Genomic DNA, 27,964 nt, shown 5'->3' on the forward strand with positions numbered 1-27,964 from the left:
CCCTAACCAGGCACCAACCCTCACATCCTCTCTCCCCTCCTTCCTCCATTTCTACCCAGTGCCCTCCTCCTCCCCTACCACCTCCACTCTGTCTCCAGCTTTTTTTGGCTGCTGTCTCTTCTTCCTCCTCCTCCCTCCTTCCCTGACGCTGAATAATCAGGCCTAGCTGTCCTGGTTTCTGGAAATACCCATGTGTGGGCAGTGGCTCAGGGCTGGAACCAGGGATGGATGGATGCATAGGGACCTCTGGGCAGCTTCAGGCCCCTAGAAAAAAATACACCAAAGTATAGCAGTGTGTGGTCCATGCCTGTCTCCCTCTGGGGAGGGGAGGGCAGGAAGTTTATTGAGCAGTGGGGGAGGGGTAAGTATTCAGAGGGCATGGACACAGGCCATTTCATCTCCCAGGTCCTCCTCATCAAAGCGGGAGAGGATGGACTCCTCATCACTATACAGTGAGCTGGTCCCCTGTGCCAACAGGTCACTAGCAGCACTGTCCATTTCATCCAGCGTCAGGCGACATGCATCTGCGATCTCCTTCTTGGCAAGGGCCACAAAACGTGGGTCTCGGGCAAAGAGGCCTAGGCCTTCAGAGATGAGTACCTGAGGGCACATAGGTGGGATCAGTGTGACAGTGTATACAGAGGGGACAGTGTGGATTATATGATGTGCCCATGACGACATATAGGGAAGTCAGTGGGGGACAGTGGTTGTACATTATGAAGAACATGCACAGTGCAACCTGGGAACCCCTTCCCCCCCTCCTCCAGGTTCCACCACCTCCCTTTCCCCAGGCCTCTTGCCTATACCCCCTCTGTACTCACAGCCTCCACCAAACTGTCAGCACTGCCTCTCTTGCCATGGCTGGGGTCCGAGCGAGATCCAGGCACATGCAGACAGGTAAAGGTACGCAGTGGACCGCTGGATTTGCCGAGGTATCCCTCCCCTGCTGCACCCTCCTCCACCAACAGCAGTGGGGCGTATAGGAGCCGACCCCTCTGAGGAGGGGTTGCCCAGGAACCCTGGACCAGAATAAATATCAGAGGTGCAGAGATTGATGGGTGACCATGAAGGTCTAGGACTCACTCCTGTGAATGCCGTCCTCCTCCCCCAATACACAACTGGAGTCAAAACGAATGGGTGTAAATTATTTACGTGTTTATTCGAAGTGCCATGGCAGGGGGACAGGGCCTTGAGCATGCTAGGCAAGTGTTCTACCATCGAGCCACATCTCCAGCCCCAGAATTGAGTTTATGTCAGAGCCTAAGATCGTCTCTGTCACTTACTAGCTATATGATCTTGGATGAATACATTCCTCTGGGCCTATTTCCTTATCTGTAAACTAGGAGTAGTGTTACACACCTCACAAGTTCAGTGAGAGTTATGTGCATTCCTCCATGAATGCCCTGTTCTTCAGAAAGTCCTGACATGCAGTGTATTTGATAAGTTCAGCCTAGGCTGCTCCCACTCTTGCAGACCCAGGACCCCCTCCTCCCTTGCCTCACCTGAGCCCTGCTGGGCCCTGTGTTTCGCCCCCGATGATAGGTGCCTGGGATGGGTAAGTCTTCACAACTGCCCTGGCGCTGCAGACACTGGATGGTGAAGGAGGGCTTCCGGCCTGAGGGTTAAGAACAATGGCATTGTTTCCCTGGCTTGCTCTTCTGCTGGACCTTGGGGGGTGGCCCTAGAGACCATTCCCACTCTTACCTGCAGGAGTGGGGGGCAGCAGACGTCTGCGTGGTGCATTGTGCCCATTTACATATCTCTGGGGTTGGTGAGGTGGCAAAAGGGCTGGGTGCGGGGGAGCCTCTCTCTGCTCATCCAGATAAGAGAGCCTGTGCAGAAGGGGGAGATGGAGGTGAATCCATGTTTGGAACTTGGAGATGGAGTAACAACAGTCCTGCCCTCTCCCCCACAGCTCATGGGCTCATCCAATGTGACATGGCCAGTGTACCGGTCAGGGATTTCCTCTTCCTCAACTTGCTTGTTTTGCTCTTTAGTTTCCTTGGGCTGAGAACTTCCTTCTTCTGGGATGGTGAACATGAAAACCCCAGAGCTTCTCCTGGGAAAAGTGAGGCATATTTGGTAGACCAGATACTCCCAAATATGTGGCTCTGAGTCCTTGGCTACTATTATACCATGCCCCATCTTCTATACAAATATTGGGCTTAACACTTAAATGAAAATTCATATAACATAAAATTAATTATTATTATTATTATTATTATTATTCTCAGGATAGAATCCAGCATCTTGTATATGCTATACAAATGCTCTACAACTGAGAATTGAGTGCTTTACCCCAGCCCTTTTTATTTTATGTTATTTTATTTATTTATTTATTTATTTTTGATACCTAGGATTGAACCCAGGGTTGCTTAACCACTAAGCCACATCCACAGCTCTTTTTACTTTTTATTTTGAGACAGGGTCTCACTAAATTGCTTAGGGCTTCACTAAGTTGCCGAGTCTGGCTTGGAACTTGTGATCCTCCTGCCTTACCCTTCTAGGCTGCTGAGATTAAAGGCATGTACCACTGCATTGGTTCATTTTAACATGAACACAGGTTTACTTTTAAAAAATATTTATTTTTTAGTTTTAGGTGGACAAAATATGTTTATTGTATTTTTCTGTGGTACTGAGGATCGAACTCAGTGCCTCATACATGCTAGGCAAGCGCTCTACCACTGAGCCACAATGCCAGCCCCCAGGCTTACGTTTTAATACATATTTGTCTCATTAGAAGGATCCCAATTTTTTTTTTAAATTAAAGTTGGTCTCTTGAAGAGATAAGTTCAACACAGGAGCCAGGATTATGTTGGGAGAAGTAAAAACTGGGCACTTGACATGTATGACTTCATTTCATCCTTTCATTACCCCTATGGAGTAGATGCTGTTATCATCACCATTTTGGAATTGAGGAATTGAGGATCCAAAATGAAATGATTAGGGGCTAGGGTTGTAGCCCAGTGGCAGAGCACTTGCCTAGCACATGTAAGGCACTGGGTTTGATCCTCAGAACCACATAAAAGAAATAAATACAACACAGTTTTTTTAAAATGAAAGATTAGCCCAAGGTATCACTTATCAAGTGACAGAGTTAGGATTTGAACTAAAACCTATTTAGTTCCGCATCAAGTGATTTTTGCATTAAACCTTTACACTGCCTTTCTCTTTTTGAGGGGAGTTCCAGGGATTGAATTCAGGGGTACGCCATCACTGAGCCACAGCCCCAGCCCTATTTTGTATTTTATTTAGACACAGGGTCTCACTTGCTTAGTACTTCACTTTTGCTAAGGCTGGATTTGAACTCATGATCCTCCTGCCTTAGCCCCCAGAGCTGCTGGGTGCCTTTCTCATATGACTCTCTTATTATTCCCTCTTCCCACCTGAGCCCTTGAAACATCTCCACCCTCTCCAGATTTCTACTCAAAGGTCTCTGGGTCCTCATGCTGCGCCCCTGCCTTCCTTCACCATTTTCTCCCAGACACTTGACCTTACCTTTGGTTGTGGGATCCAGCTGGGTTCACACTGGGCTGTCTGGAATTGGAAGCCCTCCCATCATCATCACTGGGCCCAAGGGAAAGTGAATCTGGGTTTTTGCTTCCAACAGGCAGAGACACAGAAATTCTGGAATTCCTACGAGATGGGGGCTGGGACTCCATGGGGGCCTGTGGAGAGTCACAGGACTAAATGTTGCATCAATGTTATAGCTAAATCAGTTGGTCATATAGTGTGTATCCCTCACTGGTTCATAGGCTTCCCAGGGGCCAAATCTGGGTCCTGCCCTCCAACAGCCAATGGTAGGTACTGAATAAATATTTTTCCATCATGGAGGGGGCTCCTTTGGAGGGCTTTTTCCTAAAGAAGTGTCAAAGGCAATCAGGGGATTGGGGGAATATTATATGATCAAGAATTCCTGGGGGATGAAAATTAAAGGGAGATCAATAGAGGAAAGGGACCAGGGGGAGGGAGACAGCTAGGGAGGGGGAAATGCTGGTGAGGGGTATTGGCCAAATTATAATGTTATACTGTTTGCATGTTCGAACATGTAACAGCAAATCCCATCATTATGTACAAAGTATAATGCACCAATAAAAAACATGGGAAAAATTCCTGGGGGAATGAAAAGCAGTTCTTACTTTGTATGTTTCTGGGTCCTTTTCAGCTTCTTCCTCTCCTTCCTGCCCCTCTTCCTCCTCCTCCCCTTCCTCATCTGTGTCACATGTGAGGGCCTGCCGGATCTCAGGACCCAAGTCCTGTAGGCTCCTCAGACCAGCCTATGGGGGTAGAAAAATAGGGAAGTGGGAAGCTCAGGCTCTAAACTTCCCCTCCACAAGCCTGCTTCCCATGGTGGAGGAGTGAGTGTGTGAGTAGGAGCTCTCAGTCATCCTTGACCCTCTGTGGGGACCAGTGCCTCAGTTTCCACATCTGTGACATGGGTTTCATGAGAACAAGAGGGAGGTGAGCCTCAGCCTCAGCCACAGCAGACCCTGCCCTGAAGACCTGAAGGACAGAGGAGGTGCTGGAGGGGGCCTCAGTTCCTAATAGCCCCTTTTCTTTCCTCCTCCGGAATTTGCGGAAATAATCTTGGATCAGGAATGTGGCATAGAATTTGCCCACGGTGACTTCCTCCTCTGGAGACAAGGAAGAAAGGATAAAGTTACACAGGATTGTCTCTCCCACCACTGCCTCCCCAATTCTTATCCACCAGCAAGGATCCCCACTTGTCCCAGGCAAGTGCTGGTTTTATGGTAGAAAGCAATCACTGGACACTTAAGCAATCCTCTGATGATTCAGTTGTCTGAGTTCAAGGAACTGGAGTGGGGACAGCTCACCATCTGGAGGGGGAATGATTTCATCCAATAGCTTCTGCTTTATCCGCTTCCAGATCTTTTTGATGACCATCCGCAGTTCCTGGTTGGCTTGCTCCAAGTTCCCTACATTGGAGGAAGATGTGGGGCAGAGTAAATGGGAAGAGCTGCTCAGCACTGTTGGAGGGGGGGGATCAGAAACTACTTTTTTTTTTTTTTTTGCAGTACTGGGACTTGAGCCCAGGAGTGTTCTATCTCTGGAGCTATATCCCAAGAGCTTTTGTAAAATTTTATTTTGAGACAGGGTCTTGCTAAGTTGTACTGGCTGGCCTTGAATTTGCGGCCCTCCTGTCTCAGCCTCTCGAGTAGCTCCAGAAGCTTTGACTATAGCTGTGTGCTGGCCCCATTGTATGGGATGGACTAGGCCTGGAGATGCCAGAGCCACCCATTTTGAGGTTTGAAGTGGGGTTCATCACTCTATGAGTTTGGTCCCTGCACCCTCCCCAAGGACTCTCTCACTCCTGCCCCTGACCTCTCACACACCTTCTGTCTTGATCTTCAGGGATGTCCGCACCAGGGCAAAGAGTGTGGCATTGAATGTCACTGTCCCATCTGAATTTAGGGGCACGTTCATTGCCACAAGTCTCTGCAAACATCAGAGATATAGAACCCACTCTGAGAAAATGCCAAGTATTGCATGAATCTCTGGGGCTGAAATGTGACCAAACATATGTCCCCACCCAAGGCAGGTCCCTATCCCCACACGTGATGGACAGCCCTCCCAGAGGCCATGAGAGGGTGGATAGGTGCACAGACCTTGCAGGCCACGCGATGTGGGCACAGCTTCCCAAATCCTAGTGGGGGCTGGATGCGTCTCAGCAGGGCAACCACATCCAGGTGCTTGATGCGGCCCCTAGGACAGTTGTGGAGGTTCCCCTAGGTTGGTGATACCCTCTCTAGCTCTTCGTCAAGACCCCACTGGCTCATCACTACATCCCCCTACCAACACCTCAAGGCTTTTTAGGGAAGAACTGGGGGGCAGTTGGAGAGGGCAAAGGACGGGGGCAGTAGATAACTCAGGGCATCTATTGACTAGGTAGTGGGATGCATTGGTCAAAGGTTCTGGGACTATGGGACCATTGAGGGGAGTGCACTGTGCCCTAGGATTTTGAGTAAGGGGTTAAAAGGCATACTTGGCCCCAGGGTCATATTCAGACCAGATCCTCTTGAATTCATCAAGATGATGAGGGCCCAGGATGGACCAATCTCTGGTTAGATAATCAAAGTTGTCCATAATCACAGCCACAAAGAGATTTATGATCTGTGGGCCATTGAGCAAAGAGGGTTAGGTGAAGGGCAGGTCAGGGCTGTGGGGGGATTGTGGGAGGCTAGGGTGATCTTATATTGTCACTGGGTCACAAGTCCCCAAGGCTGAACTTACTGTCAGGCCAGCCCTCTCAAGATCTGAGTTGCCCACCTAATTTGGACATCTCTGGGCCCTTAGGGCCAGCCCCCAAGGCAGTGCTGGTGATTTCAGGGAAATGGTTCTCACCAGGAAGGCACAGAGCATGAAGAAGCTGATAAAATAGGCTATGGCAAAATTGCTACCACAGGTAAACTCCTCGCCAGGGCCATAGTCAGATTCAGGGTCACACCGACTTCCAGGAAGGCTGGCAAGCATTATTTCCTGCCATGCCTCACCAGTGGCACACCTGAGGGGTCACACAGGGATGGAATCCTGAGAAGAGGCCATAAAATTGTGGCAAGTAGCATTGTGGGGAATTAGGGAGCGGGGAGATGACCCCTCCTCGCCAGGGGCTGCATCTGGCAGAGAGCATTTCATTGTTTTAGTGGCCAGCAAGGCCATGTTGATGACAGTCATCTTTGCATCTTACAGATGAGGGCACTGTAGACTAAGAAGGAGGTGCATCTTATTACTAGAAAAAGAATGGCTGCGACAAGAATATTCTAATAGACTCTTCAGTTCATGTCCAGAAAACATCTCAGGCTACATGGAGCCTCATGCTGCCCTAGTATTTCCACAGCACAGGAAGTCTGAGGACCACAGAGGATGTGGGGACCAAGGTGGCAGGGAAGTGGGAAGATGTCACCTGAACAGAAGCAGCACAGCCTGTGGAAATGTCTGGAAGTTGTTGTTTCGATTGATTTGCGTGCCATCCTGAAGAGCCACCTTGCCAAACATCTGTGGGCACACAGGGGCAAGTTAGGGGGATAAGCCCATGTCCTCACACGTTCCCACCCAGTTCAGACATTCCTATACCCAAATGATTCTCATAATCCTGACAAGCAAGCACTGTTGACCCCATATCACATTATGTGTAGACTGACCTAGAGTCTGTTGATCTCATTTCACAGATGTGTAGACTGACCCAGGGTGATCTAGTTTTTCCATCTTTCCACCCCCACTCCACTATGGGGCTATTCCTACCCAATTGTCCCCTTCTGCAGAGAGGTGCCAAAGGGATGCTCCCTAGGGTCCCCACATACCTGCATGCCAATGACTGCATAGATGAAGAATATCATTGCTATGAGAAGAGCCACATAGGGCAAGGCCTGTGGGGATGGGGGAATAGATGCTTAGGTCCAGACAGAGAGCTATAAACTCCAGAATGCACTCCCTGCCCCCAGCCATGTTTCCTGGGAGATGTAGTCCATCCCCCAAATGCTCAGGACTACCAGAGTTTCCCAAATATGGACATAGGATTAAATAGAGTAGGGTAAGGTCAGTGAGGCCAGGGGCATGTTGGGTATTGTGAGCACAGCTGGAGAATGCTAGAAAGCTGGGAACAGTTAGGTAGGAAGTGAGTATGGCAATTTTGGAGAGCTGGAGTTCTAAGGGTAATAAAGGGGCAGGCTGAGAGGAAAGGGGTTGCGTCAAGGTGTGGTTAAAGGGGTGGGATTGAGGATTACCTGGAAGGATTTGATGAATGTCCAGAGCAATGTGCGGATCCCTTCACCCTTACTGAGGAGCTTGACCAGTCGCATGACTCGGAAGAGGCGAAAGAAGGTGATGGAGATGCGAGAGCTGTCTTCAGAGCTCTGGGGATGGGGATGCCCAGTTTATACCAGCCCTAGCCACTTCCCTGTCTCATGTCTTCATCCTTCCAGCCCCCCAAACCCTCAGAAACTAGGCCCCAGAGTGGTCAGAGTTAGGGTTAGGGCTAGGGTTTCTAAGGACTCCTGGGGGAAAAAGGGAGGGAGAGGGTAGAAAAGGAGAGTGTCCCTGTGGTGGTGCGGGGTTACCTCACCAAGATGGCCACCATTCTGGAGGAAGATATGGCCAAAACAGAGATGACAGAGATGATGAGATCATTGACCCCAAATGGACGAGGGGGAGAGGAGAGACATTGGAGCCAACGGAGGACATGATGGAATCAGTATTTTATGGAGATGATGGAGATGAGGACCAATGGATGACCCATTGAAGAAGCCAGTGATGGAGATGTGGAACCAGCCGCATCATCAGTTGAGGTGATAGAGTCATATAATTCCCGGCGGAGGAGATGATGGAGCCCATGTTGCAGTCATTGGTGATGACAGAGTCATGAATGAGCCAGTGATGGAAATGACAAAGTAGGTTGAGGAAATGGAGCCCATGGAGCCATCAGAAGGGATGATGAAGCCAAAGCCAAAGTCAATGGGCATGATGGAACCAGTGGAGGGGAAGGTAGAGGCAAATAAAGAGGTGACAGAAGTAACAGGAAAGGCATTTTAGGAGATAATAGAGCCAGTGGAGAGGTTGCAAAATGGGTTAAGGGAGCATGTGGAGGGAGACTTTGGCTGAGTCCAACATGAACTCATTAAGAGAGAGCTAAATTCAGGAGTGCTCAATCCCCAGAGGTGGTGACAATGTAAGTGGGAGACACCTACCCATGTGAAGGAGGGCCCTGAGGTGGAGGTGGGGGAAGGTTTTTGGGGGAGAGTGGGTTCATGCAAAGGCCAATCCTCACATTGACTTCAGTGACGGCGATGTCCACGACGCTGCCCACCACAATAAGAGCATCAAATGTGTTCCAGGCGTCAGTAAAGTAATGCTGTAGACAGGAGGAAAGCAGTGTTCTGTCTTCTCTGAGCTAGCAGGGAAGGGTAGGGGGACACTGGCGAGGCACGGCCTGGCTTGGGCCACAAGATGTGTCAACACCTGGATCCCTCTCGCTACCCAGTCTATGACTCCCTACTTGCTCCCCCCCCCAGCTCTGGAATGTGGTCCCTTCCCAAGGAATTCACCCACTTGGGGGTGGTTCTGGGGCTGAGAGGCACCTTTGGTTTGAAGGCGATGATTTTGAGCACCATCTCGATAGTGAAGAGTCCAGTGAACACCATGTTGAGGATATCCATCGCATAGTTGAAGGGAGCAGTCTGCTCATAGTGCTGGGGGAGAAAATCAGTGGGTGAAAGAGCCTAAGGCAAAGAATCCCCATTCCCAACCAAATTGTTCCTGATCTGGGCTAAAGTGAGTCTGGGGACATGGTAGCAATATGGGTTGGCCAAACCCCTGACACTGTCTGCTTCCTATTATGGATATTAGAAAGCCCAATCTTTGATTCCTAGCTTTTCTCACAGATGGGCAAGGCCAGTTCCACTGACACATAAACATAAATCTGCTGATGATTGAAAGCTTCTGTGAAAAATATTTTGCTCTCCATCAGAATGCTCAAATAAGGAGAGTTCTTTATCCTGCCTTGAATGTGGTTTTGATATCTGGAGCTATGGCAGCTGTATTGTGACCATGAAGCAACAACCATAGGAATGAAAGTCACTTGCCAGGAATGGTGAAGCAGAAAGACAGATGGGGTCTAGGACTGTGATCAACAATAAGCAAACAACCTACCTCAATACTTCTCATGATGTGAGGTAATTACCATATTTCAGTGACTCTCTTTAGAATCTCTGAAACTGGTGTCATTTTATAAGCAATGGCAACTTAAAATGGCCACGAATCATTGTTTTCACATTCATACAACTCTGAAATCAGAATACAATTTACAATTTTTGGCCTTAGATGAAAGAAATATGTCAAGTGTCTTGATAACTTGGGTCTCTGCCAGTTGGAGGATTTTTGTTATTTGTGGCCTAAAGTATTCCTAATGCTTCCCAGGGGATTGTATGGAGAGGGTAGAAGCAGGTGCCTAGCATAGATCAAGATAGGGCATTCAGACCTGCATGGCTAGGGCAACTGTGTTGAGCAGGATGAGCAGGAACATGAGGTATTCAAAGGCAGCAGAGTTCACAGCAGCCCACACGCGATACTGATGTGGGTTCTTGGGGATGTATCTGCGGAGTGGCTGGGCCTTGAGGGCGTACTCCACACACTGGCGCTGCAAACCAATTTAGAGCAGGAGTGAGCTTGGGGGAGGAGTCCTAAGGCAAAGAAGGAGGGGTTTATGGTCACCAGTAGGGGGTCCGGGATCAGAAGTCACCTGATTCTTGTCCAGCTCACAGTTTTGATACTCCTGCTCGCCCTGGGCACGGAAGGTGATAATGACAAAGCCCACAAAGATGTTCATCATGAAGAATGCAATGATGATGATGTAGACAATGAAGAACACAGAGATCTCCACTCGGTAATTATAGATGGGGCCTCGGTTTTCTGCATGTGCATCGATGGCCTTATATAGCAGCCTGTGGGAGCCAGAGGAGAGTAGAGGCAGGGGAAAGTGAGGAGGTATCCTAGACCCCTCAGACCTGATCCAAGATCACCTATCCCAGATACAAGTGAATCTCCTGTCTGGTAACCCAAAAGTCCCTGAATCCCCAACCTAAACCCTTGGGATCACTATACATTCTCAGAGACCCCCACCAGGACCTCAAAAATTCTCAAATTCCTTATTCCACAGACCCCCATACAGCCCTTGGAAAAATTCCCATTCATCCTTTCAAAGACCCTCACCCCCCAACTTCCCATAGACCTCCAAATCCCCTTATCCAGCCACCTGAACACATCCATGCAGCTCACCAGAACTTCCCCCCAAAGCCCCTAAAGATCTTTAAATCCCCAATCCCATTATCAGGAATCCCCTGCCCCATTCCCCCTAGAAATCTCCAGTTAGTACACCCAAAGACCCGTGCAGCTTCCTAGAAATCCCTGAATTCCCTGCTCCACCTCCTTGGTGACCTTCTTTCCAATCTCCCCAGACCTCTAGTAAGTTCCTACCCAGTCCCTTCTAGATTCCTACTTAGTCCGTCAGAGATCTCTACACAGTTCCTGGAGACTCCTCACCCAAGTACCCAAAGAACTGGCAGCCAGCTTCTGGGAGACCCCCCACCCCCAGTCCTTGGACACAACCACCAACCACCAGTCTTTAGAAAACCTTACCCAGATCTAGAAAAAAAAAAAAAGACAACATAAAAATAGCAGGGAGAGCATTAGAGAAGAGGAAGATGATCAGGGGGTAGGGGAGGAGAGGGTCAGGGAGGTTACAGGGGTGGAAATGATAAAGGAATGTTATATGCATGTGCAAACATCCCCAAATAAAGCCCATTATTTGTTCTGTATAAATAATATGAATTTTAAAACCCTATCCAATCTTGAGAGACTTTCATCACATCCCCAAGTTATTGCAACCATTTCCAGGAGATCCCTATCGAATCCCCCAGAAAACCCTGCCCAGTTCCAAGCCATCCCTAGGGCCCCCGCCTCTCACGCAGGCCAGCCTTCAAAGGTGGAGACAGTGAACAGGGCCATCATGGCTGAGAGGACATTGTCAAAGTTGAAATCACTGTTGACCCAGAGCCGCTCCCGGACCAGGGGTCGTGACACATCTCCATCAGGATAGACCAGGAAGGTGCCCCTGTGGATGGATGTTGCAGACATGCTAGGTGGGTAAGGAGGGTTGGAGATCTGTGGCAAAGGGTGTGGAGTCTCTAGAATGGAGGCAGCAGGCCATACTGACAGAGTTTGACAGGCTGGGTTCAAATCCTATTCTTCCATTTCCTGGATAGGTGACTGGACATTGAACCTCTCTGTGCTTCTGTTTTCTCCATTTATGGAATGAGGATAGTAACAGAACCCATTTCCTGGCTTGTCACAGGATTAAGCAAGTCAATAAATAAAATTCAGGGGGCTGGGGTTGTGGCCCAGTGGTAGAGCACCTGCCTAGTATGTGTGAGACACTGGGTTTGATTCTCAGCACCACATATAAATAGACTAAAAAAAAGGTTCATCAACTACTAATAAAAATATTTTAAAAATAAAATAAAATTCAGATCTGGCTATAGTTGGTGCTCTGTCAACCCCACCATCACCAGCCAGGGAAAAGTAACACTAACGTGGTTGTCAATGCTGGGTTTTTAGTGTAGTAACTTTATACCATGGCACACTTTCTTTTTTCCCTTTCCTCCCCGCCCCTCCCCTCCCCTCCCCTCCCCTCCCCTTTCTTTTCTTTTCTTTTCGGCCTCAGGGATTGAACTACTCAGGGGCACTCAACCCCTGAGCCACATCCCAGCCCTTTTAATATTTTATTTAGAGACAAGGTCTCACAGAGTTGCTTAGGGCCTCGCTAAATTGCTGAGGCTGGGTTTGAACTCGTGATCCTCCTGCCCTAGCTTTCCAAGCTGCTAGGATTACAGGCATGTGCCACCACACCCAGCTACAATCACATTTTTAAAAAATCTCCGTTTTTCAATTAAGCTAAAAGGGACTCATGAAGGTTAAGAAACATACCCAGATCTCATGACATGGATTTGAACCAGGAATGTTTGGCTTTGCAGCCTACACTTTAATCCTCTATTCTCTCTCTCTCTCTCTCTCTCTCTCTCTCTCTCTCTCTCTCTCTCTCTCTCTCTCTCTCAGGGATTGAACCCAGCAGTGCTTAACCACTGAGCCACACCCCCAGCCTTCCTCCTTTATTTACAAATTTGAGAAAGGGTCTTGCTGAATTGCTTAGGACCTTACTAAGATATTGAGGCTTGTTTTGAACTGGTGATCCTCCTGCCTCAGGCTCCAGAGCCGCTGGGATTACAGGTGTGCAGCACCATGTCCAGCCTATAATCTATCTTCTAAAGGAGTCTCCAGATGGAAGCTGGAGGCTTGCAGCAGGGATGGGGATTGCTAGGAGCTCTGGGATGTAATGGAATGTAGCTGACACTGGAGAACATGGAGGTTTGAGGGGGAAAATGGGACAGCCTCTGAGGACTAGGTGATCTCTAAGGGCCTCTCAAATTCTTGGAATGTATCTTGTGGCCTTAAGGAGTTTTGGGGGGTTTGGAGGTCTTAAAGAATTCTGGGAGTCTTTACAGTTCTTAGGAGGAGGCTCTAGGGGTTTCAGAGACCTTGGTGAAGTCTAGGGACCTCTATGGCTTTCAGGAGGGGTTCTGGGGTCCCTGGAGGGCTGAAGACACTCACTTGCATTCTTTGGGGGTGTGTTTGGCCTCGTCGGTACAACTGTAGAATTTTCCCTGTAGAGAGAACATCTGTTAATCAGGTTTGTGTTTCACCCACTGCCCTGACTTCTGCCCACCCTCCCTCCAGCATTTCTCCCACCTTGAAGAGCTGCACACCAATGCAGGCGAACATGAATTGCAGGAGCGTGGTGACAATCATGATGTTCCCGATGGTCCGGATGGCCACAAACACACACTGTACCACGTGCTGCAGGCACCCATGCATATGGCTGATGGATACCGCAGGCCACAGTAACCATGGGGTGGGGAGTCTGGTGATAGATGCAGCTCGGGGACTTTGAACAGGCACATGTGATTGCAAATCAGGGATATGTGGCCAGAAACACACGGCGAAAAGACAGTGATGTGGGCTAGGGCTGTGTGGGTACCAATCAAGAATATCTGCCAGGCAGGTATATTTGGCTACATGTCAGGGACCTGAACTAGAGAAATGCAGCCACTGCTAAGGAACGCATGGTCATTTGTAAGGAACATGGGTCAGGTCATATGATCAGTAGTCAAGGATTATGACTGCACAGTTATACATCAGTGCAAATGGTCAGCTTGATCAGTGTCCCTGGCTCCAGAGACAGGGAAAGGGCCTGGGCCCTGTGGGCTTGGGTAAGGTGGGCTTACCTTGAGTCCCTTGGCCCTATTGATGGCTCGGAGGGGCCTCAGTACCCGGAGTACTCGCAGAATCTTCACCACGGAGATGGCGCTGGAGCTGGGAAGGGGGCAGTTCTCAGGCCCTGAATTGGGCCTGGCTCTGGCTCTGAAAGGAATGGGGTAGGCAGGGAGAGGTGTCACTTACTGGATGCCAAAAGAGATGAGGGACACACTGACCACCAGTAGATCCAACAGATTGAACCAGCTACGGCAGAAGGAGCCACGGTGCAAGAAGGCCCCAAACACTGTCATCTGGGAACCAGAGGACAGTGGGCTAGATGTCAGACCTGGAGATAGTTGGGGGAATGAGGGGACGGGGACCAGAGAGGTACACTTGTGGGGATGGGTAGGAAAAAAGACTAGAGGCTGGCTAGAACCATAGGAGCTGGGCTGAGAGAGCAGGTAAGAAGGATGCTGGGGTAACTTAGGGTATGGCTGGGGGTCCATTAGTCACCTTTAGTAAAATCTCCACAGTAAAAATGGAGGTGAAGGCATAATCGAAGTACCCTAGAATCTGGGAAGTGAGAAAGAGGGGGAGCCACTGAATCATGTGTAAGTTTTGTTCTGCTGGGCACAGTGGTGCACCCTTGTCATCCCAGCGGCTTGAGAGGCTGAGGCAGGAGGATCACGAGTTCAAAGCCAGCCTCAGCAACTTAGTGAGGCCCTAAGCAACTTAGCAAGACCCTGTCTCTAAATAAAATACAAAATAGGGCTGAGGATGTGGCTCAGTGCTTAAGTGGGTATAAAAAAAACAAGTTTTGTTCTCCCTCCTCTATTTCTCTCCATCATTATTATCATCACCAAGTCAAAAGGGTTGGCCATCAGACAGACTAGGGTTCAATTTCGGACTCCTCTGCCTCAACCCAGCTTACATGAGTGCCCTTGGCTTGCTTCCTTTCCCTGATCACAGCTCCCCTCCACCCCAGTTAAAAACTGATCCCCCGCCTGGCCTTCCTCAGATGTGCTGCACACATAGTAACTTCTGGCACTGCTGTAGCTGCCACCATCAATCCTCATTCTCAGCCAATTAGAGGTTTTCTCCCTGACATCCCTTGGGAGAGTCCCCTCCCTCCGCCTGCCACCTCGAGATATGGAGGCCCCTCTGAGCCTCACGTGGTTGCGGAAGGAGTGGGCACGGATGGGGTCTTCGGCGGCCAGGGACACACTGCTGAGGATGATGAATACCAGGATCAGATTGGTGAAGATATGATGGTGGATGAGGGTGTGACAGGCCTTCCTCAGCCTGGGGAGCAGGAAAAGGGCTGTGGTCAGAACCCAGGATCATAGAAACAGGCAGGAAAGCCTGAGAGGTACATCTTTGTCCCACTCCTACTTTGATAGCTCCATGGCTCACCACCTGCCCCAGCCCCAAGGCCACTCCCAGTGCTCACGGGTTGGTTTGGCTGAGGCAGAAGAATGCACTGCCTTCTGGGATGGGCATCACCTTCTCCTTGGGTACAACTTCCTGCAGGAGTTCCTCATGCCCTGCACCTGCTTCCTCTTCTTCTTCTTCTTCTTCTTCTTCTTCCTCATCCTCTTCCTCTTCCTCCTCCACGCCTGGCATTTAGAAAAAGAGCATAAGAGAAAATTCATTGAGAAAATTGATGTAAAGTGCCTGGAACAGTGTTTGTCCCATGGCAAGATTTTCCATTTTCTCTGCCAGAATGTCAACTCTACAGGAAATTATTTATTTACTTTTTTTTAGTACCAGGGATTGAACTCCAGGGCATTGAACCACTGAGCCACATCTCTTTTGTAATTTATTTAGAGACAGGGTCTCATTAAGTTGCTTAGAGCCTCGCTAAATTGCTGAGGCTGGCTTTGAACTCATGATCTTCCTGCCTTGGCCTCCTGAGCCACTGGGATTACAGGTGTGTGCCAATGCGCACAGCAGGGAAGGGATCTTAGTCCATTTTGTTCACTGCTGTATGTCTAGTGGGACAAGGCAGGGGCTCAGTGAGTGTGTATTGAGTGAACATTTGTGTGTGTGTGTGTGTGTGTGTGTATTTTATAAAAAAGGCTCTGAGAAGTTCTGCAGTAAAACAAAAGGTCTTTTTCTCTTCTTTAAACTCAATGTTCCCAAATATTGTTGGCCACACTCCAAGTCCATTCCTTTCAGGATGATCTTGGAAAAGGCCACTACCTGGAGAGGAGAGCATCAGGAGTTGGGAGCTCTGTGCCTGGGCTCTTTCCCCAAAATCTCACACCAGGTCCCACTGCCTACTTGCCTGCTTCTTCAGTCTTTGTACCTTCCTGTTCCTCATTTTCTCCACCAGGCACCTGGGGACAGGAAGCTGAGAGTCAGTGATAGTGGGGAGGACAACAGAGGATGGATACAGGAGGCATGGATAAGATGTGATAAAGGGGGAATGAACAGGCAGAGGGTGGCAATTAGTCACTCACACAGGCACGTATGGGTGGTAGTGGGAGGTGTGGCCAGCACCCAGGCTTCTAACTCACCAATATTCCATTCTCTTTTGGGACACTCTCCTCACTGCTCTTCTCCCTGTGTGAAGAAATAGGAGGTGACTCTCATGGATGGCAGCACATAGACAAGTCTTGGGAGGGTCACTGCAAATACAGCAGACCTTTCTTGGATCCCCCAGAACCTCCCTGATTAGGCTCAACCCCCACATTCTGTACTCACAACAGCCAGAAGGAGCCTGTCTGCTTGCAGCCTTACCATGTTTCCATTACCAAGAGCTAAGGCCAAAGTCTTACCTTGACCCAGAATGCCCTCACTCTGGCCCCTCTCTCCTCTTTGCCATTCGACCTCACCCCCTACCACTCTCCTCCCTGCCCACCAGTGAGTGATTATTTGTTGGTTCGTTTGTTCGTTTGCAGTGCTGGGGATGGAACCCAGGGCCCCACATAAGCTAAGCAAGCTTTAAACCACTGAGCTATGGCCCCAGCCCTGGTATTTTGTTTTAAAAGTGCTAACAACATTTGCACTTGCTGTTCCCTTGCCTTAATACTCCTTCCCCAGATATTTGCACAGCTTACTCCCTCACTTCATTCAGGTCCTTGTATAAATGTCACCACCTCTTAGAGCCCTCCCTTGACTATCCCAACCAAAATAGCAATCTTGGTTTCTCTTTATCCCTTCATCTGCTCTTTTTCTTTATTACTTATTAATATATACTCAAGTTATACTACATATTCATGTGTTTTGCTTGCAACTAGGAGGCCAGCGCCATAAAAGGCAAGAACTCTGTCTACCTTGACCCCTGCTGTCTCCGTGGCATCTGCATCAGAGCTGCGCACAAAGTAGGTGCTTAATAAATGCATGTAGAATGCATGAGCCCTGACAGTTTGCATCTGGAGGTGAGGATTACCAGGGACACAGGAGGCATCTCTAGTGATACTGGTTGTATGCAGGGGTTCATAGTCAGGCATCTCAGGGAGTGGCTGTCTTGGGGGTGGAGCCAGACCTCACCTGCTCTTGTCCGTGGCAGTGCCTGCATCCCCGCTGGCCAGGTTATCCACAGCAATGGCAAGAAACACATTCAACAGGATGTCTAGTGTGAGCTCAGGCTGCAAAGGCAGAGAAGCAGCCTACCTAAAGACCACCCAGGTCCCCCTATCTATCCTTAGGTCCCAGGCCCCAACACCCGGGCCCCCAAAGCTTCCAGGATACAGTTGCCGCAGATGAAGAGGATGATGAAATAGACACACACCAGCATCCCTGGGAAGAAGGGGCCACCATACGCCATGATACCATCATACATGACCACGTTCCAGTCCTCACCTGTCAGGATCTGGGGGTGGGATGTCACCATGAAGCTCTTGGGACCCCCTCCAACTCCAGGATTTCCCCAACCCACCTATCCTAAGGTGTCCTGGCCCCACCTGAAAAACAGTGAGCAGTGCCTGGGGGAAGGTGTCAAAGGTGCTCCGCTTGGTTTGGGTCTGGTCAAAGTTGAACTTGCCCCCAAACAGCTGCATGCCAAGCAGGGAGAAGATGATGATAAAGAGGAAGAGGAGCAGCAGTAAGGATGCAATAGATTTCATGGAATTGAGCAGGGATGCCACCAGGTTGCTCAGAGATGCCCAGTGCCTGTGGCAGAGATAGAAAGGGGCAGGGTGGGTACCACATTTTCTGAAGAGTCAGGAGCCAGGGTGGGGCTCCAGCTTGGGATGCGTTGGGGCCATTTGGTGGAAAAGATTTTGGAATTGGGGTGTGGCGAGAGTAAGAAATGAGGGGAAAGCTGAGCTTGGGGTTAGGGTTGGCATTAGGGCTGCTATTGGGAGATGAGGTAGGGATGGAGGTGTAGGTGGGGATTGGTGAAGCTAAAGTTGGGTTTCAGGTTGGGACTGGGATGGGGGAGGGGACTGGGGATATTTGGGACTGGAGATGGAGCAGGGGATAAGCTTGTGGTGGGGGTTGGGACAGGAGAAGGGATGAGGAGGGGATTGTGGCTAGGGCAGGGAATGGGTCTGTACTTGGGAAAAGGGTGATGATTAGGGGTTAGGGATGTGGGAGTTTTGTTTGAAGATTGAGGATAGCACTATACTTGGTGGTTAATGATGGGGCTGAGGCTGGGACATGGGGCTGGCTTTGGTAGTGGATGTTAGTATTGTAAACATACCATGAACAATGAATGGTGGGGGCTGGAGTTAGAGATGGAGTTATGGTCTGGGATGGGGTGGGGATGGAATTTAGTTTGAGGACAAATATGGAGTTGACTTTGGAAATGAACTTGGGGATGATGTTAGAACAGGAGTTGAGGTTGAGGAAGGGGATAGGAATGAAAGGGATACTCTTCCCAGTGCAGTCAAATCTCCATAAAGGCAGGGACTTGGGTCTACTTTGATTCCTGGTGTGTACATAGGGACCAGAAGTGTGCCCAGCATGCAATAGGTGCTTAATGGGTGTTTGTTGAATAAATGGTGATGCAGATGAGATTATCATTGGAGTTGGGATATGAGTTGTCTGGGCTGTGTATGGAACTCCAGTCTTCCTCCATATACATACCTGGTGACCTTAAAGATCCTGAGGAGACGCACACATCGAAGCACTGAGATGCCGAGAGGCTGCATGGCACCCACTTCCACCAAGGTGGTCTCCAGGATGCCCCCACAGACCACAAAGCAGTCAAAGCGGTTGAAGAAGGAGGCGACATAGACAGAGGGGCCCAGACCATACAGCTTAAGAAGCATCTCCACAGTGAACAGGCAGAGCAGAACTTTGTTGGCATACTCTGTGGGGACAGAGACATGGTGATTGGGCTGGCTGGATTCCTTAGAGACATAAGGAGAGTAATCCTGGGTTAGCTAGTATCAGGCCAGGTGCAGGATGGGGGTGAGATTTTTGAGGAGTAGTAAGGCTGGGGTGAAGAGCAGGAAAATGCCAATTCAAGGGTAATGCTAGCACCTAAGGTTTACTATTTTTTTAAAAAATTGTCTAATTTTATTTTTTTTAGTTATAGATGGACACAATATCTTTATTTTGTTTATTTATATTTTTGTATGGTGCTGAGGATTGAACCCAGTGCTTCACACGTGCGAGGCAACTGCTCTGCCACTGAGCCACAACCCCAGCCCTGTCTAATTTTTTTAAAATAGTTTTTTAGTTGTAGATAGACACAATACCATTACTTTATCTATTTTTATGTGGTGCTGAGGATTGAGCTCAGTGCTTCACACATGCTGGGTAAATGCTCTACCATTGAGCTACCCCTCCAACCCCAGGCTTTACTATTTTTGTTTTGTTTTTATTTTGTATTGTTTTGGCACTGTGGATGAACCCCAGGGGTTCATGCATGCTAAGCACATGTGTAGCTCTTCCATTAAGCAACACCCTCAGCCCAAACTCTAGCATTTAGTTGGGGTTTTTAGGATCTGTAAACTGAGTATGATGGCACATGCCTGTAATGCCAGCTGTTTGGGAGGCTGAGGTAGGAGGATTGCAGGTTCAAAGCCAGCCTCAGCAGCTTAGTGAGACTGTAAGCAACCTAATGAGAACTGATCTCAAAATAAAGAAATAAAGTTGAGCACAGTGGTGCATGCATGTAAACCCAGAGGCTTGGGAGGTGGAGGCAGGAAGACTATGAGTTCAAAGCCAGCCTCAGCAAAAAGTGAGTCGTTAAGCAACCTGGTGAGACCCTGTCTCTAAATAATATACAACATAGGGCTGGGGATATGGCTCAGTGGTCAAGTGCCCCTGAGTTCAATCTTCTGGTACCCCTCCAAAAATGAAAATAAATAAATAAATAAATAAAAAGGGCTGGGGGTATGGTTCAGTGGCTAAGCACCCTTAGGTTTAATTCCTGGTAGAGGAAAAAAAAAACAGAAATGGGATCTATAGTCAACCATTCAGTTCTAAGAACATTTTATTTTAACTCATTTAATCATCCCTATAATTCTAGGCTGTGTATACTATCATTATCTCTATTTTGTGGGTAGAGAAATAGAGGCACAGTGGGATTTACTTGTCCACACAGTGTGGTATTAAGATTCTGGATTCTGCCAGTGTGGAAATGCATGCCTGTAATCTCAGCTACATAGGAGGCTGAGGCAGGAAGATTGCAAGTTTAAGGGCAGCCAAGGCAACATAATGAGAGACTGTCTCAAAATAAAATAAAAAGGGCTAGGGGTGTAGCTCAATGGGGGGGCATGCCTGGATTCAATCCCCTGTATTGGAAAAATAAAACAAACAACCCAAGATTCTGGGGCCAGGCTGCCTGTGTTCTAATCCCGGCTCTGCTACTCACTAGCTGAGTTTATGGATTAGATGCTTGACTTTCAGTACCCTGGTGATTAGTACCCTGTGCCTCAGAACTTAACTTGTACAAGGTTGTGGTGAAGAGAGATAGAGTTGCTATATGTCAAGAGAACAGAGCTTGATGCACACAGCAAGCATCACATAAGTGTAAGCTACAGGCAGAATGGTACAAGATAAGGTTTCTGTGTTTCTCTGGCCAGGAAGGCACTGTCTGAGGCTCCCTAGAGACCCTTAATTTGAGCTGGATATGGTGGCACAAGCCTGGAACCCCAGCAGCTCAGGAGGCTGAGGCACAGGAGGATTGTGAGTTCAAGGCCAGCCTCAGCAAATTAACAAGGTCCTAAGCAACTTAGTGTGACCTTGTCTCAAGAAAAAAAAAAGATAAAGAAAAAAGGTGGGGGGCTGGGGATGTGGCTCAGTGGTAAATCACCCATGGGTTCAAATCCTGGTACCAAAAAAAAAAAAATTCTGGATTTGAACTTCTGGGATGGAGGGACCTTGGGGGAGAGAGTTGGCAGGCTGGGTGCGCACCCTGGATCCGGGTGAGCCAAACAGGCTGGCCATGGTGCTCTGAGGCGATCGTCAGTGTGTTGAGGAAGACGAGCAGCAGCACAGCCCAGTAGCAGGCATTGGACTTCACAGCCTTCCGGCAGTGTGCTCGGAGCCCCCGGTTGGCTCTTCGAAAGCGGCGGCTGGTGGGGGAAGGTCAAGATCCCAATGCTGTGATAGCCTCCCTAACCCAGGGGTGGGGGCTGATGCGGGAGCCCAGAGGTCATGGAGGGCTTGGAGGTAGGGGAGGTCTTGGGAGGTCTCCAAGTCATGAGGTCAGATAGTTACACATTTTTCCCAACTCACCAGACGCTGGTTTTCATGATCTTGTTTCTGGAAAAGAGATAGGAGGTAGTTGTCATAAAGGACTGGCAAGGAGTCAGCAGATGGGGCTGGAGGTCAAGGTTTGAGGCTAGCCTAAGGACTAAGGTCAGGGTCTAGTCTGGGCACCAGGCTGTCAGGGTCAAGTGCTGGGGGCTCTTACAGGCAGCGTGCACAGCTGGCCAGAGCTCCTTCTTCCTCCTCCTCATCAGCTGGGGTTTCTGCCATTGAGCCAGTGTCACTGGCTGGGAGGCTGGCTGTGGGCAAAGTAAAGAAAAAAGTCAGGATCCAAAGACCCTATGTCCCACCTCTCCTCTGCTAGCCCACCTGTCCTGGCCCTGCCCCCAGTCCAGCATGGCTGGATCCCCACCATGGCTGCTGGTAGAGTGTGTGGAGCGAGTGGAATGTCTGAACCAGCGTAGACGTCCACGCCTCCTATTGGTTAGCTCTGCCAGATGTGGCCCTGTGGGAACAGAGAGGACAGTTGGGGTGGACAGTGTAGGGGCAGAGTTAGGCCCATGTCTGGGGGAGGGGACATTATGTGGAGTCTCTGTATCTGAGGCTGGGTCTGGATTTTGTATCCTCAACCAGCACTGAGGACTGGTCCTAGAAAAGTTGCAGGTTGGGACTGTATCTCAGGAGGGTGGACCACATCTGAGGCATGAATAGAGCAGGGAATGAGCTAGATTGAAGTTGCCTACGATTGCCAGCCCGGCCCTCTTCAGCCATAGAACCAAAGTTGCCATCTGCCGAGGGGTCCTCGAGATCCAGCTCCTCAGCCTGTGTAATCCAATCCAGGTAACCCCGCAAGTCCTCTTCCATCTGCTGCTTCTCCCGAAGCTTCTGGAAATCACCTCGTGCTTTTGCCTTCTCTCTCTCCTTGGAGAACTCCCTGAGGGAAGAGGGTGAGGAAGCCCCCCCAGACCCCTTGCGTTCACCATTCTAGCCACATTTCCTTCCTAGCTGTTCTTTCAATATGCCAAGCATATTCTAGCTTTTGCACTAGTTGTTCCTGTTGTTTGGAATGCTCTTCCCTCAGATAGCCATATGGCCCACTCCCTTATCTGTCACACATTTTTACTCAGATAACAACTTCTCAACCAGGCCTGTCCTGATGTCTCTATTTCTAATTGCAAGATCTTCCTATTCCTATATTTTTCTTTCCATAGCATATGTTGTGTGTGTGCACATATGATGTATACACACTTCTTTATCATGTATTTTGCTGTTGTCTGCCCCTGCCCTTCAGAATGTAATATGCAGAAAGGCAGGGGTTTTCAAGTCTTCTTCCATTCCTATAACGTGCCTCCCACACAGTAGATATTTAAGACTGAGTGAATGAAGAAGCATTTCAGATGGATTTTGCAGGACACTTAAGAGTTTGCCAGCATGATAAATTGAGTCAAGGGTTGGAGAAGAGCAATATGTTTAGGCCTCTCACCCACTCAGGACACCAAGCACAAGGTTGAGGACGAAGAAGGACCCAAAGATGACCAGGCTCACGAAGTACAGCCAGGGTAGCTCATGCCCCATAGCATCCTGCATCTGTGAAGAGAGCATACTTTCCTCAGGGTATGCAGACATACCCATCTGAGCTTGGGGAGGAAGGGCAGGTTCAGCCTTGGAGCTGTGTGCCTCCTGTCCACCTCACCCAGTAGAGGACATCGGTCCAGCCTTCCATGGTGATGCATTGGAAGACTGTCAGCATGGCGAAGAAGAAGTTGTCAAAGTTGGTGATGCCACCATTGGGCCCTGGCCAGCGTCCTCGACACTCGGTCTGGTTCAGAGTGCATGCACGCCCAGAGCCTGAAGATGCACAGGGTGACGGGTCCTCTTCTGCTTCCACATCTACGGGAAGACTGGAATTTGTCACTATGAAGCATGCCCACCGGCTCATCAGGAAACTCTGGAGCCCCTGAGACTCAGGGGCTCTAGATTCTTCTTAGGAAAGGGCAACCCCTTGCTCCCCTTGCTTTGTGGGCTCCTGCATTTTGAACCACTGGAGAGTTGTGTGTCCCACTAACCGAGATCTGGGGAAGTTGGACTGTAAATTCGGGATAGGGACTCATAAATAACCGGGAGGCATGAGCCTGGATGTGGCATCTAGTACATCTGGGAGACCCTCTTGAGAAGAGAATCGAATAACTTGGATCCCTATGAAAGGGCTTAAGCTCGTAGAGCCAGTGGTGGAAGATGACATCTTAACTGTGGGACAGGGCTTTGATGTGTGGGTGGAGTCTTGTGATGGGGCACAGCTATTACTAAGGAAGAGGTTGGAGTTAGAGACTTAGGGTACAGTCTTAAATATATAGGGGTGTGGCTTGGTTATCCAGGGAAGGAGCCTGAGTCTGGGGGTGGAGTCTGGTGAATCTGACTGGATTTCCATGAGAACAAGACACAAGGCTTAAGAGCCAAGGAGGGAGCGAGTCCTGTCCGAGGAGGGGTGGGCGGGCTAACCAGATCCGAGGAAGTAGCAGGTTTTATGCATGCGTCCAAGAAACAGCTCCAGTCCGATGATGGCATAAATGATAATGACGAAGAGCACAAGCAGTGCGATGTGCAGCAGCGGCACCAGCGCCTTCATGATTGAATTGAGCACTATGTGCAGGCCTGCGGGGAGGGAGAGGAGGGTTTAGCCCAGCCCCACCCCCACCTCCCCACCTTCAACCCGGAGGGGTGTACCACTTACTGGGGACGCCAGACACCAGTCTCAGTGGCCGCAGCACCCGAAACGCCCTCAATGCCTTCACATCAAAGCCTCCTGGCTTTGTATGCGGGGCTTCGCCTGGCCGCCCGGATCCCTGCTCCAGTAGCACACTGAACAGCCTGATGGGAAGAACGGGACAGGGAAGTGGGGGTCAGATCTTGGAAGCCCCCTCCACCCCTCCCTTCTCGCCAGTAAAGCACAAGTCCTAAAAAATGGTAATGCACAAGAGTTTTAAATATGTTAATAAATCCGACTGTGGCTGCCAAATAGGGGCGGTCTGAATCAGTCCGGAATTCAAAGGGCTTAGGGTCAGCAATGCGAACTAGGGTGGGGTGCCTCCCCCACCGCAGCGCAGATGCGCACCCGACCACGACGATGATGAAGTCCAGGAGGTTCCAGCCATTGCGGATGTAGGCGCTGGGGTGGAGCACCAGCCCATAGGCCACAATCTTGAGCACTGTCTCCACGGTGAAAATCACCAGAAATACGTATTCCACCTGCTCCTGGGGGCGGAGCCGGGGCGGGGTGGGAAGTCGGGGAGTTATTTGGGGGCGGGGCCTGTCCAGATGGGTTTGGGGGAAGGGATGTTTAACCCGCACGGAGGGTGGGGCTGGGTGAGTCAGAGAGGGGAGAGACCTGACCCAAAGGCTTGAGGTGTGGCTCTCCCGGGGCTGTATTTGGCTGGGGACAGGGCAAGGCAGGCCTCACCAGGTTATGGTTGGCAGTGTTGGAGTCGTCCTCAGGGAAGGGGATGTAGACTCCCAGGGCCACGCAGTTGGCAAAGATCGTCAGCAGGATGAGGATGTCAAAGGGCCTCAGGTGGACACAGTCAAGGACCCAGACAGAGCAGCACTGGAATCCCCATACTCCTTTAGGGCTCTCCCACCCAGTGCTGACTCTTGACTTCAGGGTGTCTGGTTTCTGAAACCTTGGTGTCCGCTCTGACCAAGATCTTGACTTTGACCCCCTGCCCCACAGAAACTTGTATCATACCAACTCTTACTTTGATTCAGTCCTTGACTCTGTTTGAAAGGTAGAGGGTACCTGGGATTGAACTCAGGGGCACTCGACCACTGAGCCACATCCCCATTTCTATTTTGTATTTTATTTAGAGACAGGGTCTCACTGAGTGCTTAGTGCCTCATCCTCCTGAGCTGCTGGGATTACAGGCATGCACCACCACTCTCAGCAGTCCTTGACTCTTGACCCGTGGTCACTATTACCTTTATGGAGGAGTCCCCCTCTAATCTAGTTCTTGACCTTGATCCTTGATGACCTTGACCCTCCTCAGTTCCCCATCTGATTCGATGCTTGACTCTTGGTACCCTGGTGACCCTTACCTCTAAGCCTTATGCCTGTCCTTCCAGGATACTTCCACTCCACAATGCTGATGCAGGACCGCCGAAGGGGATTGGCCAGGGTGAGGCAGAATAGCGCACGGGGTGACCGCTGGGCACTGGCCACTGCCACTGTCTTGTGCTTGTTGTGCTGGGCCTTTCGCCTAGGGGTACCCAGGCCCGAAGCCCCACCGGTATCACCTTCCACGACTGGAGGTCCAGGGCAAATCCCCCAATCGGGACCAGGGCCTGTCCCATTGGCTGGACTGGGGTCTGGGGTGGTATCTGTGTAGAGAGAGTCAGGGAAGTGTAGAGGGATAGAGAATTCGGACAATTATAGACACCTCCTACATGATCCCATCCCTTTGTTTGAAGAAAGGAGAGGACATGTAAAATTAGAGAGTTGGGGGTACTCAAGTTAAGTATTGTGGGTAAGAATTAGTGTTGGGATTAAGATTAAACAGAGACATGAGGTGGGAGGGAAAGGGAGAGAAAAGGGAAATTGCATGGAAATGGAAGGAGACCCTCATTGTTATACAAAATTACATATAAGAGGTTGTGAGGGGAATGGGAAAATAAACAAGGAGGGAAATGAATTACAGTAGATGGGGTAGAGAGAGAAGATGAGAGGGGAGGGGGGGATAGTTGAGGATAGGAAAGGTAGCAGAATACAACAGTCACTAATATGGCATTATGTAAAAATGTGGATGTGTAACCAATGTGATTCTGCAATCTGTATTTGGGGTAAAAATGGGAGTTCATAACCCACTTGAATCTAATGTATGAAATATGATATGTCAAGAGCTTTGTAATGTTGTGAACAACCAATAAAAAAATCTATCAAAAAAAAAAAAAAAAAGAAGGGGCTGGGGATGTGGCTCAAGCGGTGGCGAGCTCTCCTGGCATGCGTGCGGCCCTGGTTCGATCCTCAGCACCACATACCAACAAAGATGTTGTGTCCGCCGAGAACTAAGAAAAAATAAATAAATATTTAAAAAATGATCTCTCTCTCTGTCCTTCTCTCTCTCTCACTCTCTCTTAAAAAAAAAAAAGAAAAGAAACAATAAAAAAAAGATTGGAGGTAGAGTGAGAATTTACAGGGGAAGGCTTCCAAGTGAAGTAGGGTTTAACTGAGGAGAGACTTTAAATTGTCATGAGGTGGGCTTCAGTTTAAAGCTGGAGGCAAATTTAAAGTTAAATTTGAGTTGTAGATCTTGGATCAGGTTGGGGTTATGTTTAAATACAGGAGTGGAGTTTGGCGGACATTTTAGGGTTAGGATTGGATATTTGAATGAGTTTGAATTAGAATTGGGATCAGGGTTAGGGTCGAAGATGAGCTTTGAGCAGGGTTTGAGTTTTGCATTGGGGTTTTTAGCTAAGGTCATTTTCAATTGCCATGGCCCTATTTCAGCCTCTGAGGGGTAGTAAGTAGGCCTGGTTAAGATCCCCAGCTTTGGAGGAAATAAGCAGTCTGAGTTTAAATCCCGCCTCTACCATTTGGTAGCTATGTGTTGCCTTGGGCAAATAAGATAATCCCTCTGACCTCAATTTTCTTATCTGTATAATGGGATGACAATAAGGGTACCTGCATTGTACAGGTGGCCTGAGGGTAAAATGAGTTCAGCATTCAGAAGAATGCCTGAGGTATAGTATCATTCCATTTTGCAGAAGAGGGAATCAAGGGAAAGAGGTTAAGTGACTTAATGAAGCTGCAGAATCAGGAGTCAAACCCAGGCAGTCTGACTCCAGAGCTCTTGAAGTTTAGCACCCACCGTCCGATGTGTATTCTTGCTCTATATTTGTTTAGTCTTTTTTTTTTTAAAGATCTATACACTTTCTGTAAAGTCATAGATTATACTCACTAACAGTACTGGCATCTAGGGGTTGCAGTTGAGGTTAGGTGGCTTCAGAGTTCATAGGGGGTCTGCAACCAGAGTGGGGTTTGCATTCTAATGGGTTTGCATTTTGGTTAATAAGGTTTGTGTTAGGATTCAGTTTGGGGCTGGATTTGCAGGTAGAGTTGAGTGGGCTCTAGAACGGGGTCAGGGTGAGGATTGAGGCTGGATTTAATTTGGGAACTAAAGCTATGGAATGGGGCTGGGAGACCAAGGGGCAGCATCTGGGTCAGGCTGAGGGTCTGGGCTCAGGTGGTGAAGAGGTTGTATTTAGGGCCTGCTGGGATGGGAATAGGGAAACATGGTTTTGGTCCCCCCAGAGGTTTCCAGGGATAGGGTTCAGGTTGGCAGTTGGTGGGTCAGAGGGGTGAGGGTAGAGCATAGCTCAGGCTTGCTCCAAGGGTCTGCAAGGGTAGTCAGCTCCTCTCACCTTTTCCAACTTCAGATTCCGACATCCTCCTCTGGAGATTGAAGGTCCATCTGCACACAGCCCCCCTCTCCTCCCCCAGCTTTGGAGAGATTAAGGTCACTGGGCGGGGCAATAGCAATGT

The 27,964-nt window shown here is 49.3% G+C and overlaps 1 protein-coding gene across 5 annotated transcripts; it reads right to left on the bottom strand.

The window, feature by feature from the left end:
- Positions 1-295: 295 nt before the first annotated feature.
- On the bottom strand, positions 296-27,961 carry Cacna1f (calcium voltage-gated channel subunit alpha1 F). 5 transcript variants are annotated; one of them, XM_005338685.5, is made up of 48 exons: positions 27,844-27,961; positions 25,554-25,803; positions 24,890-24,995; positions 24,545-24,684; positions 24,164-24,300; positions 23,932-24,084; positions 23,126-23,322; positions 22,916-23,019; positions 22,176-22,366; positions 21,845-21,937; positions 21,638-21,731; positions 21,460-21,486; positions 21,136-21,296; positions 18,856-19,081; positions 17,730-17,937; positions 17,518-17,638; positions 17,317-17,398; positions 16,341-16,386; positions 16,109-16,160; positions 15,272-15,437; positions 14,994-15,123; positions 14,335-14,394; positions 14,026-14,132; positions 13,851-13,938; positions 13,315-13,422; positions 13,177-13,229; positions 11,477-11,623; positions 10,253-10,454; positions 9,992-10,150; positions 9,093-9,203; positions 8,783-8,866; positions 8,076-8,096; positions 7,743-7,871; positions 7,320-7,385; positions 6,923-7,014; positions 6,364-6,523; positions 6,005-6,132; positions 5,628-5,724; positions 5,355-5,457; positions 4,836-4,937; positions 4,504-4,634; positions 4,140-4,277; positions 3,499-3,668; positions 1,952-2,059; positions 1,705-1,832; positions 1,503-1,615; positions 822-1,019; positions 296-600 (listed from the first exon to the last, which is right to left on the bottom strand). In XM_005338685.5, exons 1-48 carry the CDS (start codon positions 27,866-27,868, stop codon positions 370-372), a joined length of 5,943 nt encoding a protein of 1,980 aa, XP_005338742.2. In that variant the 5' UTR covers positions 27,869-27,961; the 3' UTR covers positions 296-369. The 5 variants fall into 5 exon arrangements, with proteins under 5 accessions (XP_005338742.2, XP_040136620.2, XP_040136633.2 ...); XM_040280686.2 differs by lacking the exon at positions 14,335-14,394; XM_040280699.2 differs by lacking the exon at positions 13,315-13,422.
- Positions 27,962-27,964: the final 3 nt, after the last annotated feature.

Source organism: Ictidomys tridecemlineatus, chromosome X (assembly GCF_052094955.1).
Source record: "Ictidomys tridecemlineatus isolate mIctTri1 chromosome X, mIctTri1.hap1, whole genome shotgun sequence".
NCBI lineage: Eukaryota > Metazoa > Chordata > Mammalia > Rodentia > Sciuridae > Ictidomys > Ictidomys tridecemlineatus.